At 35.2% G+C, this 20,763-nt stretch overlaps 1 protein-coding gene across 1 annotated transcript; it reads right to left on the bottom strand.

Annotated features, from left to right (window-relative positions):
* Positions 1–2,407: 2,407 nt before the first annotated feature.
* Positions 2,408–13,005, bottom strand: LOC125280266 (galactose-specific lectin nattectin-like). The gene is made up of 7 exons (XM_048210669.1): positions 12,894–13,005; positions 9,586–9,671; positions 9,207–9,242; positions 7,579–7,658; positions 6,929–7,063; positions 5,432–5,542; positions 2,408–3,408 (listed from the first exon to the last, which is right to left on the bottom strand). Exons 2-7 carry the CDS (start codon positions 9,641–9,643, stop codon positions 3,325–3,327), a joined length of 504 nt encoding a protein of 167 aa, XP_048066626.1. The 5' UTR covers positions 9,644–9,671; positions 12,894–13,005; the 3' UTR covers positions 2,408–3,324.
* Between the last annotated feature and the right edge of the window lie 7,758 nt (positions 13,006–20,763).

Below are 20,763 nucleotides of genomic sequence, written 5' to 3'. Positions count from 1 at the left end.
TAGGACCTAGTGACATAAATCGTCTGGTTTGAGCCAGGTTTCTGTCAAACACAGCACATCTATGTTACAATCTATAATCATATCATTTACAATAAGTGCTTTTGAAGAAAGGGATCATATATTCAGCAACCCAACTTTATCATTTGTTCATCTGTATTACAGTGCATAAACAATAATTATGCAAGTTTATATTTTTATCATATTTTTTTACAAGCACATTTTACCAATTTTAAACCACATTAATCTTAATAACTACTATTAATTTTGTATTTAATCATTTATAAGTGATGTATAATTGTTAAGGAAAGCTGTAAGCTGTAAGGTTTAATTTTATAGATAAAATGGGCCAAAAAAGAGATTCAACTCACACTGAGAAGTCAAAAATTAATAAATGCTCATGAGAAGGACGCAATACTAATGCAATACTAGAAATTTCTAAATTAAGGTGTGACCAATGGACAGCAACAGTGAAACCGTTACAGATCGCTTATCTTTATTCCACCTGCTCTCTTTCTGCTGGTTGTGTAAAGCTGTGGTGAAATGAGTAATCATTTCAGTTTATTTAGTAACGATTGTGTGTTGTTCAAAGTTCATAGTCATTGTTCTGACTTCATGAAGATCATCAAACTGAATGAACATCAAACTGACAAGAACAAACACTTCGAAATGTTTATATGATACTGGATACCAAGGGTGAAACTGTTAATAATGTTGACAGACAGTAATCTCATGAATTATTCAGTCATGTGTGGTGAACTATTATTTATTAAACAAATGTTAGTCAGTCAGTAAAACAAAATGTTAATTTTTAAATTCCGCAAGTTTGCGGCTTTCTGTTTAAGACAAGGGAAATTGCAGGCAAATGAAGCCTCATGAAGCACAGTTCATGAAGATAGAAACAAACCCAAGAATTTATCATTTCTGTGAGTTTCACATTAACATTAGAATGTGCTTTTTTGTTTTATCTAATTGCTACTTTTTATTAAATGCTGCATAAACTAATTTCAGAGCTCTGTATAGGTCATTATACAAAAACATCTGCAACGTTTTAATTGAAAGGTTAGTTTACATGGTTATAAAAACAATAACCTAAAAATAACTGAATGATCTTTATGATAAGCTATTTTCTAATAACTACCCTGCAACGTTCTGGAAACATTATTTTATGGTTGCAAAAACAAAATTAAAAATAACTATAAGGAAACGTTCGTTCTGTATAGCCTATTATTATGAAGAGCCAATCAAGCCAAAATTCATTCTGGCACTCTCACACACATACATTCTCCTTTTACATACATGGGCTATATATTCTCCTCTCACACACACACATACATTCTACTCTCACATACATATATATTCTCCTCTCACATACATACATTCTCCTTTCACATACATATATATATTCTCATCTCACATACATACATATTCTACTCTCACACATGCATGTCTGAAGAAAATATGTGTGTGTGAGAGAAGAATGTATGTGTGTGAGAGTAGAATGTATGTGTGTGAGAGACAGTATGATGGAAACGGAAGGCAGGTAAGGCGCGATCATCACGTGACGTTCAGCTTCTCAGCGCTGCCCCGCCCCGCCGACTTGATGCATTTTGTCTATAAAATACAGGTTTGTGTATGTTTTATTTCTTTTATATTTGAATAGGTCATCTTAATGCATAAAAAAAAAAAATCATTTATTTATTTATTTTGTTATTTATAAGCCTGAGGGATGAAATGAGAAAAAGAGGAAAGCATAAAGGAGATTCAAGCCACTTTTGCTTCTGGGTGAAAATTTTTGCATATAATGTAAAGAAATTAACAACATATTCAAAAAATCATGGTTTAGGTTTTCGTAATAAAAAATAATATCTTTAAAGAAAAAACTGTGGATCAGATTAGTAGGGTTAAAATATAAGAGCTTACATTAACCAAAATTAGAACATAACAATAATTAAGAGTAACACCATAATAATAAAAAAACAAACAAACAAACAAAAACATAAACAAAAACATGAACAACCAATACTATAGTTCAAAGCAGAAAAAGACAGTAACTGAAAAAGAAAAGAACATAATTGAATAAAAACATAAATTAATAAAAAATTACACAATAAATACAGTAAAGATTTTTTTTTTTTTTACCTTTTCTGTTAATCGAGAGTGAAATTGTAAGTTAATAAAGTTTTACTCTTTGTCTACAAAAATAGGTTTACAAGTGAAAAATTTACATTCATGAATATAAAATCTACATAGAAAGAGAATTAGGTTTATAACAAAGCAGGCATTTGGATTCGCTTAAAAAAATAATAATAAATAAATAAATAAATAAATAAATAAATAAAATAACAGATTTAGGATTTATTGAAAATAAGGATATACTTGAAATAATTTATATACTATATATATATATATGTATGTATGTATGTATGTATATTTTCAATTTTTGCATTGAACTTGTTTAAATTTACTTCCCCCTATTTGTTGTAATTTGTCTTTTTATCTTTTTCCTTTTCTCCTTTTTGATATTGATCCTTGATATGACACTGTATGTTATTGCTCCTTGAATTAAAAAATAACCTTTCCTCTCTAGCAGTATTCCTTGTGCCATTTACCGTTGCCCATTTAAGATGATGTGAATGAAAATGAGGCTGTGAGAGATCATTTTAGTTTTTATCATTCATTCAATAAAATCCCACTTAAGTGTAAAAAAAAATAGCATATTCTTATTAATATTACAATAGAGTTCTAATGCATGACAAATCACATTTAAAATAATTGAAGAAATATTAAACGCTAGAAAATTGTTTTATAAAAAAAAAAAAAAAATTATTTCCCTGGATCTGACAGGGTGGGCAAGCTGTCAATCATATTTCAACTCCTGTTACAGAATTGGGGAAAGTTGCAGCATATGAAAAAAAAAAAAAAAATGTTTATATATCATATAGACTACTTGGTTTAGGAGAAAGTACTTGACATTAATTGAAGGTACAGGATATAAGACACAAAATAAGAGTGCCATTAATATATTTGGTGACTAACTTTTTCAAGTTATCATTTGACTTTTTAATTAATTATTTATTTCTAATCTGCATGTTTTTGTTTGTTTGTTTGTTTTTGTTGTTGTTTTATTGTTGGCAGACATTTTCTAAGTTGTGTTTGTGTGAAAAGAGAGAGACCGTGGAGTGATGATTATAAAAGGATGTTTAACTTATCTTTCACAAAAAAATCAAACATAATTAACAAAATTAACCTTTTTTTTAACACATTTATTAACCTCCATTGAACATTTCTAATGGAAAGTAAATGAATCAAAGTAGCTTGTTTCTTCTACATTGATTCTTCACATGCTGGTTCATTTCGCACACACAAAGGGCTTCTGTACAGAACAGTTGTCATCATTCCAGTTGCCATCTGTTGAAAGACAGAAACAAATAGTTGTTTTATCATTTGTTTTGTGGAGTATATAATATTCTGGACAGTATTAAATAACATGCATTTTTTTTTATGATCCTTCTTATTTTGTTGCATGTATGTTGAATATTCTGCAGAACTGTAGCTTAGGAGGTAACACTTTAGAATACTGATCCTTCATTAATGAATAACTTCACAGGAACAAATGAATAATGCATTATTAACACTCTAGTAACTACTATTAACTAACAAGAAACTCTGATGAATGAATTAGTAAGTAATAGTGCTCAGTTGAAGGTGGTAGTTCACTATTAGCTAATCAGTAACTACTGTTTTTTCATTCCTCCCAGAGAACTACTAAGAACTACTATATACAAGTTCATAATTAACATGAATGATGCATAATGTATAATTAATTCTAGAGTAAAGGCCTTGGTAACCCACTAGTAATGACTGAAGTACTTAAGAAAGAATTACTAATTATTTGGATCAGTATTCTAAAGTGAAAAGCCTGATAACTCTCTAGTAACTACTGAAGTCTTTGTAAACTTTTGAGGTTTTTGTATGTTTTTGTACAGTAATTCCTTATGATGTATTTGGTAACACTTAAGTAATTACTAGTGGGTTACTATGATCTCCACTTTAGAATAATGATCCAAATAAGAAGTAGTTACTTTAGAGTTTTATAGTAACTCTTGAGTTATTACTATCCAATACTTTACAAAACCCTCAAAAGTTTACAAAGACTTCAGTAGTTACTAGAGAGTTATCATGTTTTTCACTTTAGAATACTGATCCAAATAATTAGTAATTCCTTCTGAAGGATTAGTCCACTTTTAAATAAACTTTTCTTGATTATTTACTCACCCCAATGTCATCCAAGATGTCCATGTCTTTCTTTCTTAAGTCGAAAAGAAATTAAAGTTTTTGATGAAAACATTCCAGGACTTTTTTCCATATAGTGGACTTTAATGGGCACCAAACAGTTGAAGGTCAAAATTAGTTTCACTGCAGCTTCAAATTGTTCAACACGATCCCAGATGAGGAATAAGGGTCTTATCTAGTGAAACCATCGCTCATTTTCTGAAAAAAATTAAAAATTATACAAGTTTTAACCTTAAATGCTCATCTTGAACTAGCTATCTTCTTCTTCTCCTCTATTTGAATTCCAGCAGTGTAGACACTGCTAAGCGTATTACTGCCCTCCACAGGTCAAAGTTTGAACTAATTGTTATATACTATTGAACTAGCATATTGCATATAAAAATTAGTTCAAACTTTGGCCTGTGGAGGGCAGTAATACACTTAGCAGTGTCTGTCTACACTGCTGGAATTCTAATAGAGGAGAAGAAGAAGAAGAGAGCTAGTTCAAGATGAGCATTTAAGGTTAAAACTTATATAATTTTCTTTCTTTTTTTTTCAGAAAATTAGCGAAAATAATCAGGAAAAGTTTATTTAAAAGTGGACTAATCCTTTAAGTATTTGGTAATACTTCAGTCATTACTAGTGGGTTACCAAGGCCTTTACTCTAGAATTAATTATACATTATGCATTATTCACATTAATTATGAACCTGTATATAGTAGTTCTTAGTAGTTCTCTGGGAGGAATGAAAAAACAGTAGTTACTGATTAGTTAATAGTGAACTACCACCTTCAACTGAGCACTATTACTTACTAATTCATTCATCAGAGTTTATTGTTAGTTAATAGTAGTTACTAGAGTGTTAATAATGCATTACTCATTTGTTCCTGTGTAGTTATTCATTAATGAAGGATCAGTATTCTAAAGTGTTACCAGTTGTGTTTATCATTAGTGTATCATAAAAAACTAAATAATGTTTAATAAGTTTATTTAGTATGGTAGACTCAGAAATATTAGTATTTGATGTCTAGAAAACAATCAGCAACAATGTTTTTGTGATGAATGTTCACAAAACATTTTTAACTTTGATGAAAAAGCTTCAGGATATACAGACATCTCAACATTGGTTATTTCATGAGGATTAACAGCAGTCACTTACTGTCATAGTTGATCTCAAGGCAGTGCTCTTTTCCAGATAATTACTGGGATTTCCAGGAGACCATATTTGATAGTTCATTCTTTTTCCATCACTCCAGAGCCATTTTCCCTCCTATGAACAGAAGAGAAAGAAACGACATTGTGTTTATGTCCACAGCGTTACATGGCTTAATTTTTACTTTATTTATCTAAAAGATGATTCCTCATGAACCCTAACCCCACTTTAAACATGTCAGAAATCTAAACAGAAATTGTTTCACAGAAAGGGTATCAGTAAAGAATATGTGAAAATGTTTAAGAAAGGGCTTAACTATCTCTGTCAGCCACACTATTTCACACCGAGTTTCACAATACAAACACTGGAGTATGACATCATCATGGTGCCCATCTCATGGCTGCCAATGCACTAAACTATTCTGAGTGTTAAAATGCCATTACAAGAATAATATGCATTTTAATTTAAATCTCTCTCTCTGTTTTACCGAGATTGACTGAAAAGCAACATCCAGCACAGCAGCCAATCAGCGCTCACAGATCGGAGTACAGGCGATCATCCCGCCCATGGCGCTTCAGCCTCGTTTAGTGCAAAACTATATAATCTTGTTTTGATTTTGGATTAAGATTATGTTGTTTACTCCACTGGCAGATTATTTTACTTGCTTTAAGGAAAAATTCACTTAATTTTGACTTATTTTTCCTAAAAACAAGAACATAATTTTTACTTGTCAAGAAAATGCTTCTTGATCTAAGAATTTTTAGATATTTGGACTGGAAACAAGACAAAAATTCTAAGTAAGAACAGCATTTTTTGCAGTGTATTTAGCATGATGTTACACTGTATATATGTTACCTTTATTCATAGTTGCTTATACTGATTTTGTTTCTGTATATTTTGTTTGTATTTGGGTGCAGTTTACTTGTCTAAGTGCTTGTTTCCGAGTTGTAAACAACTTATTGCGCATGCGCGCAGAACATGTCCAGACTGAGCACCGCTGCTATATAAAACAAATTAAGCTGTTTACTATTTAACTTCATGTTTATGACATACCTAATTTGTTTTTTCTTACACTTTTTTCTACACTTTTTAATTCTGTATTTCACTAAATATTCATCATGTGTATTTCTGTTTATCATGTATATTTATATTACTCTGTATTTTCTGTTTTATAGAAAAAACACACATACTGAATACACCCAACTAAGACAACTGTTCAATATTTGCTAATAACTGAGTTGTTGTGTTGACAAATAAATGGGTTACTCCAATATTTCAACTATCTTTGACCAAGTCTCTTACCGGACCCCCTGTGGCGGGTTTCAAACCAGCAATATATGAGGATGTGCTACCAATAACTTGCTATTTTTTTTCACAGAGGACCAAAAATAAATAATAAAAACACATCTATGTTTGTGCATTTTGAAAACTGTTTTTGAGTATTAATGTATAATCATAAATGCCCAGTAGCACAGAAAGTATGATCAAAAAATAATTGCTTACCTCAACAGCATCATGGCCTCCGATCCAGGCACGTGTTGATGCAAGAGTTGTTTGTCTAACCAGGTTCTTTATGAACACGTACTCAGCATGGCTGTGTACAGAAGCAAGGTTCCCACCATAGGCCAAACACAGATACTGTAGAGCCAGAGACATGAGCAAATACAATGAACATGTTATTTTAAATTAATATTCCAAAATCTGTGACATTCCCTTAGTTACCATCGAAATAATGTTTACTCACTGTGCTGTTTATTTTTTGTTTATTATTTTACCCGTGAAATATAAAATCTGCCATTTGAGGTGGGACTACTTTTCTAGAAAAGGTTCTGGTTATACTGTATATAGATTAGATATAACTTCACATAGATAAAGTTTTTAAGTGATCCTCTCATGATAACATGAAATGTGTTGTGTCTGTATTTTCAGATCATTATAATGTTTCAGTATTATCACAGTGATGTTTGTTCACATCCTGGAGCTCCACTGTCATTTCTTTACTGTTAACATATATATTTTTGTTTTTAACCTGAGGAACAGGTTGAAATGACTTTTCTCTGATAACTGACAGGTGTCACAGATGTTTACAGAGTTAATCCAAGAATATTCTTATATTATTTTTAATGCCATATTAGAAGCTGAACGTATCGTACCTCGGCTGAAATCCACCTGTATTGGACATTGAAAAACTTGAAGCATCTGCATCCATAGGAAGTCCATCCTGCCAGACAGGCTGTTAAATGGAAGTTTTGTTTGTTATTATGTTTTAACCATTAATGACCTTTCATGTAATTAAATTAATAACTTTCATTTAAAGGTACACTATGTAACTTTTGGCCCTGTATCGGTTAAAAAACAAAAAGTCATGCAACATTGTTTCAGTTGTGCTTTGGCTTCGCATGACTGTGGAGATGAAGGCGACGCTTCACAAAAGATGCTGTACAGTGAACTCTGTTAGAGAGCTACATATCAGTGATGCGTGCTTTCGATGAAGCTTCTAAACTTTTACAAATCTTTTGTTTCGAATAAGAAGAAAGAGCTTTATTGCCAGGTATGTTTACACATACTAGGAATTTGTTTTATAAGTGGTTCAGAGTAGGTTTCAACCTGCCAAAGTCACATTATTTCAGTAAACGAGGCTTCAATACATCATAACTGTTTTGAAATGTTTTGAAATGTCAATGGTTCACCGCTGGGGGGCGATCTCTCAACCCATGGATCATGCTGATTCACTGAGAACACCCCCATTGAACAAGTGTCTGTCTATTACTAGAGTATTACGTGTCTAAAATTTGATCTCTGGTGAGTTTAAAACATTCATAGACATCTAAATGTGATTTTTGTATAATTAAAAGGAATAATTGTAGTTTCTGTTTAGCTGACCCATCCATTGAACAAATAAAACAAGGCCTGAAATTTGATAAAGAATACACATTAAACAGACACTTTCAGTAAAACATATGCAATGGATTTGTAAAAGCTGTTTTATGCATGTTTGGCATGAGTTTTACACTTTTACACTGTTTTGACTATAGCAGGTGTCACCAGCGTGTGGTGTTTCGAAACAGTAAATCATTTTGCAAAGCAATTGGTTCAATTGATTTGAAGCTTTGAAAAGCTTTGTTTCTCCCATCCCAATACTACATGGCAGTCTATCTGGTCCTGTAATAAAATTCCTCACTCATCGTTCGAGTAATAAGAAATCATTAATCACCGTGTCGCTTTTACAACATTTCAAATCCCTCAGTTCTCGCCATCTCCTAAAGCCGAGCTAATGTTGATTCTTGTTTTATTACGAGCTCTGTTGCGTTCTCTTTTCTCTAACAGACTCTCCTCTGTTCAGTGTTTGTTTAAAACAGGTGATTCCCCAGAGGTTGGAGATTCAGCTGCTCCATCTCTTCCTTTCTTGCTCTTGTGACAGCTAACCTGTGCCACTCCCACACCAGACACGCGTCAAAGCGGCCGGAGCAACTTTTCTCTATTTACGGATGTGACGAGACACGCATGGGCGAGTGATGTATGTCGGAAAACTGTTCTGACAGGTCTAAAATATAAACACTTCTAATAGACTTAACACAGTGAATCAGTGAATCATATTTTGTAAGAGGGATTGATGATGTATTGACTCATTATTTAAATTTTGTTTATTTTGAGCAAAAAAACTACATAGTGTACCTTAAATAAACAAAGGATTTAAAGTAGTTTCCAGTATACTCTTTAGAACATTTGTACTGTACTAGACATACACACTGACAAGAGAAGAAGACAAGAGAAGACTTACTGCCACAATGTTTAAATCCAACAGAACTTGTTTCCGCTTAAAAAGAAAGAAATACACAGTTTTAAAACAGAACTGCTAGCAGTAGTGCTACTACAACTACTAATGAATATATACTGTAAATTAACAGTCATATTTTATTGTCAAAATTAATAATTAAAAAAAAAAACACTCATAAGAATGAACAACTTCAGCTGATATAATGATATAATTATTGTTGTGTTTTTTTCTTAATATTATCATAATAATTCAGAGACAAACTCAGGTGCACATCTTGTATTAGACCATTCCTGCTTCTGATCAGTCATTACAGAGTCCCAGATGTGCTTCAATCCATGTTAAAATAACAGTTATGATGTGAGACGTGGAATAATAGTTTTACCTGAAGCATTCAAAGCGACCAGAAGACCGAGAGACAGATAGAGAGTCCACAACGCCATCGTTTCTCAGAGAACACTGGAACTCTGACTAGATTTAAAACACAATTATACACAAATAATTATTACAAAGATTTGTATTTTTGTGACAAGAACCAGTAGATCAATATGTACAAACAAAATTAAAAGGAAATTTTAATTCTGAAGTGAACTAATCCTTTAAGGACTCTTCACACACTTTGTAAAAGTTTTTTTGTTTGTTTTTTTTTTTTTTGTTTTTTTGCATTTTATTGCCCTATGAATGTATGACAATCTCAGAAGCTTTTGAACAAGTGCACTACCTCAAGGTGGTTTTGTTCTTGTAAAACGCAGGTGATATTTTTTGACAAAAGACAAAACACAAGACAGGTGAGAACACAGTCCAAACATTAGGGCAGGAGAACAGGCTGGTCAGGGATGAGAAATTCCAGGCTCTCTGCCGACAGTGGAAACTTGACAGCGGCTCAAAGGACTGACATTGGTGAGATAAAAGCAGCACTTGACTGACTGCAGGACAGGAGAGTCAATGAGGGTGGAACAGGACGCAGGAACCAACACAAGACACACACACACACACACACACACACAACAAGACTCAAAAAGACAAAGAAATAAAACAAGACTGCAACCTTGGAGGGAACTAAATCCAGCACTGACTAACAAGATCTCTGAGAAACACATGAGCAAATAATTGCAATCTGTGCATCAAATTAATCCTTAACTGCTTCTCAATCAAAACGTAAGAAGTATAAAAGTCTGTAAAAAATGTAACAAATATTTTCAATTGTCTCTAATCAAGCAGATTTGGACTTTATGTCCAATGACAGTTATGGTGTTACTGCGTCACTCCAGCAGCTAATGCAATCCACGGGAATAAACGATATGAAAAAAAAAAAAAAAAAACTCTTAAACCGCGAAACGTGGGTCAAAGTTCACAAAAACACTAAGTGCTTACGTCCTTCATCTGACTTGAGCCCTGATGATCTTTCCTTGACGAAACCTTCTCGAACACGACACAACACTCATTTCTACGTGCAACAGTCTCAACACCACCACGCTCTTCGGCTATTCTCACGGTGTGACAGGTGTTGTGACTAATTCCAACCCCCGCCAAAATATTATCCCCCTAGTATTGGTAGGTTGAGGATTAGGTGTGGGGGAGGGGTTAGGATTAGGTAATCAGGTAGCGACTTCAAAGAGGGGGGTAATCATTTGGCAGGGAGTCGAAATTCGGCACAACACCGGAACGCAAACCAGACCACTCGTCAAAAATAAAAGTGTCCCAAAAATAACCACTTTTCAAAATGACTTAATCATGTTCTGCTTGCATCATCAATGAGGTGTATCCTCCAGCAACAGCTACTGTCTATTGCATTAAAAAGCATTTTAGAATCATTAATTTACCGAACAACATAAAACATAGGCTACATTCTGAATAACCAAAAAAAAAAAAAAAAAAAAGATTATAGGGTACAACGGGGCAAAAGGCGCCTTTGATTTTATTTTCCTCTAAACCACTAGATGGCACAAAAACTTGCTGTAGCACTTTCCTAAATATCCGCTTTTCAAAATGCACGTTCAAATTTGTCTGATCCTTGACGTGATCTCGGGCAGCAACGCAAAGTTGATTCTGAGGTAGTTTGATCTGATTGATGTTTTTTAAAATGTTGTTGATTTAAGTAGAAAATAAGAATCCATTAAATTAATGTTTGTATTTTCAGACAAAAGACTTATTAATGATTTTCAGTTTTGTTCAAGGTAATTCAAGCAACAGTTTTTCAATAACGGAAGAATATGTAAAAGTATGGTATTTGGGGTAAAAAGTGCCACTGATGTTAGGGCAAAAGACACAATAATTAACATGATAGCTGACTGACTTTCCCATTTCTTGACATGACATGGTTAGATTCACATAGCAAATATCATATATCAAATTGGGTATCCATCTTAGCCCTCTACTGCACACATGTTGATGGCACATGAAAAAAAAAAAAAAAAAAAAAAAAAATTCCACATCATTTTTTGGTTCATTTGGGAACATTTTATAGATTAAAAAAAAAAAAAAAAAAAATCCCCAAAACATTTTTTCGTTGCCTCAGGGCAACATTGTGCGACAATGGTACAGAGTCATAGAGAAAATTATCATCAAAATCAATTTTTAGAAAAAAATAAAAAAATAAAAAAATCAAGAAATCATTAAGTAAAAAGGGAAAAACACCTGAAAGACATTGATATATTGAATTTGATACATGCATAGCTCTGTATCATGTAGTGTGCTATGCCATATAATGTACTTCATGTGATAAGATTTCACTCCGTACGAAACCTCAAAAAGCAGTTCTTCTCTGCTGTGACATAGTGTATGTTACAATTTTTGCACATCACTTTGGGTGTTCCTGCACACCCAGGAACCCTGCATCTTCCCTTCTTATAATACATTGTGGCCAATGAGAGGTACTGTCTAAAACCTCCTCGAAAAGTTACCCCTTATTGCACAACGTTGCCCTGAGGCAACGAAAAGAAAAACTGAATTTCTGAACATGCAAAATAAAAAAAAACTTCATAAAACCTGATAAAAGGCTTCTCTACACCTTCATACACACACACATATATATTTTTTTTTTTTTATGTACAGTTCATGCCGTTTTAAATAAGATTACTAAAGCAAATAATTTTGCCTTCTTCTCACACCATGTGCTCCTGTGACCATGTGTCAGAACAGGACGTCCCACCTCTTAATGGTGCTTGATATTGACTCCAACACCTTACTGAACTGTTATTTGGTACTTTCTCGACATTTCTAATTGGTTGTAATCATTTTAAAAAAAATTTACTAAACATAGTAAAAAAAATTACTGAACTTTCCGTTGCCTGAGGGCAACGCTGTGCTGTAGAGGGTTAAAGATAATACCCATATTTATAATGAAACAATCATATTTTAAAATATATTAATCATATTATAATAAAATATCATTTATTGTTAATTGTTACTACTGTAAATCTATATTAAATAGGCTATGGGATCTCCTTCAATGCTTTCAGAATCTTTACTTTTTAAAATAATTTTGATTTTTGTATTTCTATATTTTTAAAATCTATTTTTATATTTTTTATATATATATATATATATATATATATATATATATATATATATATATATATATATATCACACAGGCCTATTTTAATGACAGTATATTTACTGAACAACAATTAATTATTTTATTCATCAAAATAAACAGAAAATAGTACAAGAGGAAAGAGGAAAAGAAGTACCTCAGGAAATATGCTCCGAACAGCAAACTGAGTGTTTCTGCTGGATGGTATATCAGAGATGTGTCTTGTTTTCTTGAACTCTTGATGTATTCTTCTTCCACTACATTGTGGGTTTAAATAAGTGTACTCATGTTTCGTAAGATGCCTGTCAGCCAATCAGAAAGGATCTGCTCAGACTCTCAGAAAAAACACCACAGAAGTAATTACCACAATTGTTCGAGGCCATGTATTTCATCTTTCAGTTGTCTGTATTAATTAATCATTATCTAATGATTTGCAAAGGTATCATTTTGTAAAGGCATATGACTATTAACTAATTGTCAAGTAATATTAGTAGGGTTGCCAACCATAATCATATCCACAACGAAATGCATATATTTGGCCCATTGTGGTAATTAACACATGCAGTTTTTAACGCTTCCAGGAGATTTTGATAACATGATTATTAAACTTTTGTGGTATTCTTAGTTTACTGTGGCATTGACACTTACAACGTCAATATGCAAAGGTATTTCTATAAAACAGCCCCACTTCCTGTTTGGTACATGCCCTTGCTAGTAATTTCATTTGAGGGTTTTCATGAGGACAGTCTTGAAACTTTAGTAAAATGATAAATGGAAAGTGAATCAGATTAAAACTGCACAAAGGTTCAAGAGAAGAGGTGCAAATGATCAGATTTCAGATTCATCTGTGGTTCCATAAAGTAAATGTTCACATGAATGTCAGCCACTGAAATAATGCTGATGCATAAAGTTCATCTAAACTGTATTTCTCATATGATGAAGCTACACTAAGGCGTTTGGTTTAAAGTAGGACAAACTGAGGTCTCTGAAGAAGGTACAAAAACTCTCTAAAATTTGTTGGGTTGTCTTCTTCTAGCACTCTTGCTCTTCTTCACTGTAGTCTTCGTCTATCTCATCTCTGTTGGTGATTTCAACACATTTCACCCCGTGTATCCTCTCGATAAGCTCTGTTGTTGGTTACAAAACATTAAATTCAGGAACCTAACTTTCACAACTTTGCTCATCTCATGCTGAGTCAAGTCAAACACATTTGTTTCTACATTAACACCATTTTAAGGATTGCAGGTACTTTCTAAGCAGCATTCAAACATCTTTATATGGCTTTAACTTAAAAGCAAGCAAATAACATTTCTTTGCAACAGGTAAATAGCACATAAACTCACACCATAGCGACGGCTTACACTCGACACAGAAGTATAAATCAGCCTTTAGCCTCCCATAATCTACTGGTCATAATGATTTCAGGAGAATCTAGAAAAAATCGAAATGTAACATTTATTTGTCAGGTAAAAATGTATCATGCCAATTACACAAATAACCAATTAGAAGCCAATTCAGAAATCATAAATATATAATATCAGCTGCTCAAAGATGACTCTAAGAGTAAGAACTGCATATACACACAGTGCTGGATTAGAGTTTTTAAGACATTCACCCATCACTGCATGGTATGGTGTAGTAAACTATGGAGTGCCGCAAGGATCTGTGTTAGGCCCTCTGCTATTTTCAATATACATGCTGCCACTCGGTAATATTATAAGAAAACATGGAATTAGTTTCCACTGCTATGCCGATGATACTCAGATATATATTTCAACACAGCCAGATGAAATTATCCAATCCAATGGTAACGGTGTTGTAACAACAGAAAAAGTCATTTGTTTGATTACTCGCTACTGAAAAAAGTAACACCATTAGTAACGCTGTTATTCCCATCATTGGTCCTGACACGTGTTGTTTAACTCCAATAGAGTTTATAATGTCTGAAAATGCCAATCCCAGTGCATGTTTTTCATTATCTACATGGATATTAAAAATCACCAACAATCACAGCTTTATCCGCAGCCAGTACTGACTCTGATAGAAAATCAGCAAATTCTTTGATAAAGTCTGTATGGTGTCCTGATGGCCTGTATACAGTAGCAAGCACAAATGTCAAATGGGACTTATCACTTACACTAGATAGTGTTACATAAAGCAGTGGTTCCCAACCATGTTCCTGGAGGCCCCTCAACAGTGCACATTTTGCAAGTCTCCTTTGTCTGACACACCCATTTCAGGTCTTGAAGTCGCTATAATGAGCTGATGACCTGAATCAGGTGTGTTTAATTGAGGAAACATGCAAAATGTGCAGTACTGGGGGCCTCTGGGAATGTGGTTGGAAACCACTGACATAAAGAACCATCACTTCAAAAGAATTATATCTGAGACTAGACTTTTGAGTAATACTGAAGATATTACTATAAATTACAGCAACGCCTCCCCCTTTGCCTTTCAGATGAGGCTCATGATCTTGGGGTTTAGACTCATTTAAAGTAATGTAATTGTCTGGTTTTAGCCAGGTTTCTGTCAAACACAGCACATCTAGGTTACAATCTATAATCATATCATTTACAATAAGTGCTTTTGAAGAAAGGGATCATATATATCAACACGTATGTACATATAATATAGGAAAACGGCCAATTTTATATATGTCACGTATATTAAAAACCTATATCAAAACCTATATTGAAACATATATGTTTATATAGGTTTTTTCCATGTGGGCAATTACATGTGATACCAATTTCACGTGTTCGCACATACATAAGTTCTTGCATAATTTTTTTAGTTAATTCTTAGTTTTTGCCTTGATAATAGAAAATATGAGCTAGGCATCATGTATGACAGTCAAAAATGAGATATGAGCTACAAAATGACCAGATCCTGCCATTAGCTATATAGAAGACATATCTTGTATGTATAGGGCTTATATGTGGATATGAAGAAGCAATACAGGAGACCTATATTTCCTGTATATGCACATATATGCACCTCAATTTTGCCTATATGTGGCATATATACGCATATATGCAGCATATATGTGCATATACACTGCATATAGGTTTCATATATGCGCATATATCCACATATAGATTCTTTCCATGTGGGATCGGGTTTCAGATTCATCTGTGGTTCCATAAAGTATGAATGTCACATGAATGTCAGCCACTGAAATAATGCTGATGCATAAAGTTCATCTAAATTGTATTTCTCATCTGATGAAGCTACACTAAGGCTTTTGGTTTAAAGTAGGACAAACTAAAGTCTCTGAAGAAGGTACAAAAGCTGTCAATGAAGCAGCCGCAGCACCATTTACACACTAATATGTACCTTCAACTCTCTAAAATTTGTTGGGTTATTATTTTTTTTAGCCATGTTCTGTCTTCTTCTAGCACTCTTGCTCTTCTTCACTGTAGTCTTCGTCTATCTTATCTCCGTTGGTGATTTCAACATATTTTCTTCACCCCGTGTATCCTCTCGATAAGCTCTGTTGTTGGTTACAAAACATTAAATTCAGGAACCTAACTTTCACAACTTTTGCTCATCTCATGCTGAGTCAAGTCAAACACATTTGTTTCTACATTACCACCATTTTTAAGTATTGCAGGTAATTTCCAAGCAGCATTCAAGCATCTTTATATGGCTTTAACTTAAAAGCAAGCAAATCACTTTTCTTTGCAACAGGTAAATAGCAATATTATTATAAATATCAAAAATGCTCATCAGCCGGAGAAAAATTGTTCTGAAAGTGATTCCGACAATATTATTTCTTTGTGTCTTTATCGTTATAGTTGTGGTGTCAATTCTGCTGTACTTTAATAGTATGATTTTTACTAGATTTAAACTATATCTTTAACGGGCCTTAATACTGTTATTTCTCACAATATGACATGGATAAAACATTGATAATGTAAAAACAATCACTAATGACACTCATCTTCATCAACCACTACAGCAGCATAATATATCCATATGAATCTAAATATAGTTTGATTTTCTAATGAATACATTCGCTGTGATAAAGTAATTTGTTCATTAACATGTTAGTTTTTTATATATGTGCAGAAACTGACAATAATTATAAAACTTTAAAAACATTAAAAGCACCAAATCTTTCATGTTTTCAGTGTCAAACTGTATTCATATCTATATTATTATAAATAGATTTAAAAAAATCTCACGTGGTTCATTATAGGGTCAATGTATTTAGCAGTATCTGTTCAGTATATTTTATCTATGTAAAGTAACAAACAGATTTGATCTGTCAAAGATGTCAAAAGAGTAGAAATAAAATGGCAGCAGCAACACTTGTGATCGAATCCAATCAATTCCCCTCACAGATCTCAAACTTTGACTTTTGACTTCATAATCAATAACAGTTCTCACTCCAAACATTGAAACAATCACACAAACACACAAAAGCACACAAAATCATTCAGGTCTGAATTGATTACAATAGGATCTGGCTGCAAACTGTTGACTCTCAGACATTAAGTCTCATCTTCACGTATGCGCAGTATCCTACAGACATGCAGTCACATATTAATGCATGTGCACCTCCAGATGACATCATTTGTTAACAATGCTATCTAGCGCTTCGTTGCTAACAGTGTAACTAGACTTCATTGGAGAGATTAGTGAGCAACTTACATAAACTGTCTTACGTTTTTTATATACACTGTAAAACCTTGCTGTAAAAAACTGCCAAATTCTGACAGTAACATACCATTTTCCATTAAAACTGTAATATACCATAGAAAAGAATGCATTCTGGGTAATATTTGTCATTTTCGAGAAAGTAGCCTACAGGAATATACTGTGAATTAACTGTGAATTAACTTATTGAGCTCAGAGTTGACCCTCAGAGGCTGTGTCCCAAATCACACTCTATATCCTCATTCACTATTCCCTACATTAGTTTACTAATATAGTCCACTTGATAGAGTGAATTAAAAGAAGTGAGTTAATTCAGACACTGATGAACACCTGCTCTTAACAAGCAGAATAACGGAAAGACAGAGAAACAAGAATAGAAAAAAGAGAAACATAAGAGCTACCAGTTTACAAACATGTTTCTTTCATACCTGTTTCCATAAGAACCATAAGTTCTTGCTGGGAATTAACAGGTTTAGATGTTTTATTGAAAATAATTACATTTGTAATTACCATTATGATGATCCTCTATACCCTTGATTTTATAACATTAGTTTTTCTTATTGCTGTAACTGTATTTATAAAGCACATTTGTTATGACAAAGAAAAAAAAAGTCAAGAGGAAATGTATCAGGTGTTTTTGGCTGTTGTGATGATGAAATAATCATCATGGACTCATCTGATCCACTGATCTCATCCACTGTGTTTTAATTGTATACTTGTTTACTATAGTAGTTATGTGATTCTACAGCATTCTTCCAGCTATGTTTCATTCATCAGTTATTTTGAAGGATATTAAAATCATAAAAAAAAAATAAATTAAAAAAAATAATAAATGTGAAAAATTCACTGTTATAATAAATACTGCTGGAATTCTTGCTGTTTTTTCACAGTGGTGCAAGTGTTTTAAGAATGTAATGCTTTTGATAAAGGATTGAACACAGGATGAGATCAGTGAGTCGAGAGACTAAATGATGGTTATGTCATCATTAATACATCACAATCAGCAGTCACTGATCAGCATCATATTTATTTATTTATTTATTTATTTATTTTTTGTTGCTATAAATGTGGCTTGCAAAAACAAAGTTAAAGCAGCCAGAGAAAAAAAAAAATTTTTTTTAAATGTCAAGAGCCAAGAGCCCAACTAAAGCAAACACTGATAACCACAACACTATTGCCAGTAGTTTATTGTAAAAAGTACAAAAACATTAATTTACTGTAAAAACATCTCGGTTACGTATGTAACCCTCGTTCCCTGAAGGAGGGAACGGAGACGTACGTCAGTAGTGACCGATGAATTGGGATATCACTAGAGAGCCCTATCAGCTTCGAGTGAACTAAAACAAGCCAATGGAATTGGCGCCTCCGACAGGTGTATATAAATAGGAAGCAGATGTAATCGCACTCTGTTTTTCGCTGAGGAGACAGCTGGTGTCTGCACAACAGCGAGGGTACAGAAACTGTGGCAACAGGACGTACGTCTCCGTTCCCTCCTTCAAGGAACAAGGGTTACATACGTAACCGAGACATTCCCTTTCAGTCGGTCACGTTTGACGTACGGCAGTAGTGACCGACGAATTGGGATCCCAAATAAAGCGCCACAGTTACGAAACCCCTTCCAGTGCCCAGCCCAAGCTCTAGCCACCCGTCGCACCAATTGGGACGGTGAAGGGGGCGAGCTTACGCCGAGAGAGTCTACTGCTGTTCCGACAAACCCACTAAGTAAACTAGACTACACTGGGAAAGCGAACCCATAGGGGGCGCTGCGCAGGCCACTACCTACCCTGTGGGGGAGGAGTTTACATGGAGCATACATATATGGACTGGCCCGTGGGGCAGTATGCATATGGAGTCCCTGGGATGGCTCCACCTGGGTAGGGGGAGACTCATCTGACAGGTGACAGCAGAGCTGGCTCTGCTAAGGGAAAGACACGGGCTCACCGTAGGGAGTTAGACCGTGGACAATTACACATATGGGACCGCTCACGTAGAGGAGTCACAACATATAGAACCCAGCCAACAGACAACGTCAGTGACGGATGTTGGCCTGGCATCAGACACTCCGCAATGTCCGAGCTGGAGTGGGAGGCAGAGGAACTCAACAGGGTTCGCCAAGCGGGGAACACGGCTGGAGTCAATAGATGCACGTATCCGGCCCAGGGGGCGGGAATGGCATTGCAAGCCAACACTTAGAGTGGGTTCAATGTGTCTACCGGCTGGTGGAAGTGAGTACACGGGAAGATACCGGCTCTACACGTAGGCTACAAAACCTAGCGAACGTGTTGGGTGTCGCCCAGCCCGTATCTGTCAGCGAGGCGCCCTGAGCCAGCACCCAGGAAGAGGCCACTCCTTTGGGAGAGTGGGCTCTCAACCTGAACAGACAAGGCACGCCCTGGGATTCATACGCCAAGGCGATGGCATCCACTATCCAGTGGGCCATCCTCTGCTTGGAGACAGCCTTTCCCTTCTGCTGGCCTCTGTAACAGATGAAGAGCTGGTCTGAGGTCCTGAAGCTTTGTGTTCTGTCAACATACACACGCAGAGCGTGGATGGGACAGAGCGAAGATAGGGCTGGGTCTGCCTCCTCCGAAGGCAGCGCTTGCAGGTTCACTACCTGATCTCTGAAGGGAGTGGTAGGAACCTTCGGCACATATCCGGGCCGGGGTCTCAGGATTACGTGAGAGTCACCAGGCCCGAATTCTAGGCACGATTCGTCGACCGAAAATGCGTGCAGATCCCCTACCCTCTTAAGCGAAGCCAATGCAACCAGGAGGACAGTCTTAAGAGACAGTACTTTTAACTCGACTGATTGCAAAGGTTCGAAGGGATGACCCCGGAAAGATGTAAGAACCAGGGTCAGATTCCAAGAGGGTATGGAGGGAGGGCGAGGAGGATTTAGTCTATTCGCCCCCCTCAGGAATCTGACAATCAGATCGTGCATCCCCAGGGACTTGCCATCTACTGCATGGTGATGTGCGGCAATAGCGGCAACATACACCTTGAGGGTGGAGGGAGACAGCCTTCACTCCAGGCCCTCTTGCAGTCCTCTTGGTGAGAGGAGCACCACTCAATGAACAGGTTCCACTTCAACACAAAGAGGCTCCTCGTGGAAGGAGCTCTAGCGGAAGTGATGGTGTCTACGACCGCTTGCGGGAGATCACTCAGAACCTCCGCATCCTGTACAGGGACCACACGTGGAGGTTCCACAGGTCGGGACGTGGGTGCCATAGGGTGCCCCGTCTCTGAGTCAGGAGGTCCTTCCTCAGAGGAATCGGCCAAGGAGGGGCTGTCGTGAGGAGCATCAGGTCCGAAAACCAGGTCCGAGTGGGCCAATATGGGGCCACTAACAAGCCCTGCTCCTCGTC

This window comes from Megalobrama amblycephala, linkage group LG12 (assembly GCF_018812025.1).
Source record: "Megalobrama amblycephala isolate DHTTF-2021 linkage group LG12, ASM1881202v1, whole genome shotgun sequence".
Taxonomy (NCBI): Eukaryota; Metazoa; Chordata; class Actinopteri; order Cypriniformes; family Xenocyprididae; genus Megalobrama; species Megalobrama amblycephala.
The sequence above is the reverse complement of the archived record's forward strand: the minus strand, read 5'-3'. Positions and strand labels throughout refer to the sequence as shown.

Bases quoted from the DNA above. Each gene is read 5' to 3' on its own strand.
- LOC125280266 (XM_048210669.1), bottom strand. From the start codon at position 9,643: ATGGCGTTGTGGACTCTCTATCTGTCTCTCGGTCTTCTGGTCGCTTTG. The intron at 7,064-7,578 runs GTACGATACGTT...CTGGCTCTACAG, and splicing joins ACAGGTGGATTTCAGCCGAG to TATCTGTGTTTGGCCTATGG. The intron at 5,543-6,928 runs GTAAGCAATTAT...TTCTGTTCATAG, and splicing joins GAGGCCATGATGCTGTTGAG to GAGGGAAAATGGCTCTGGAG.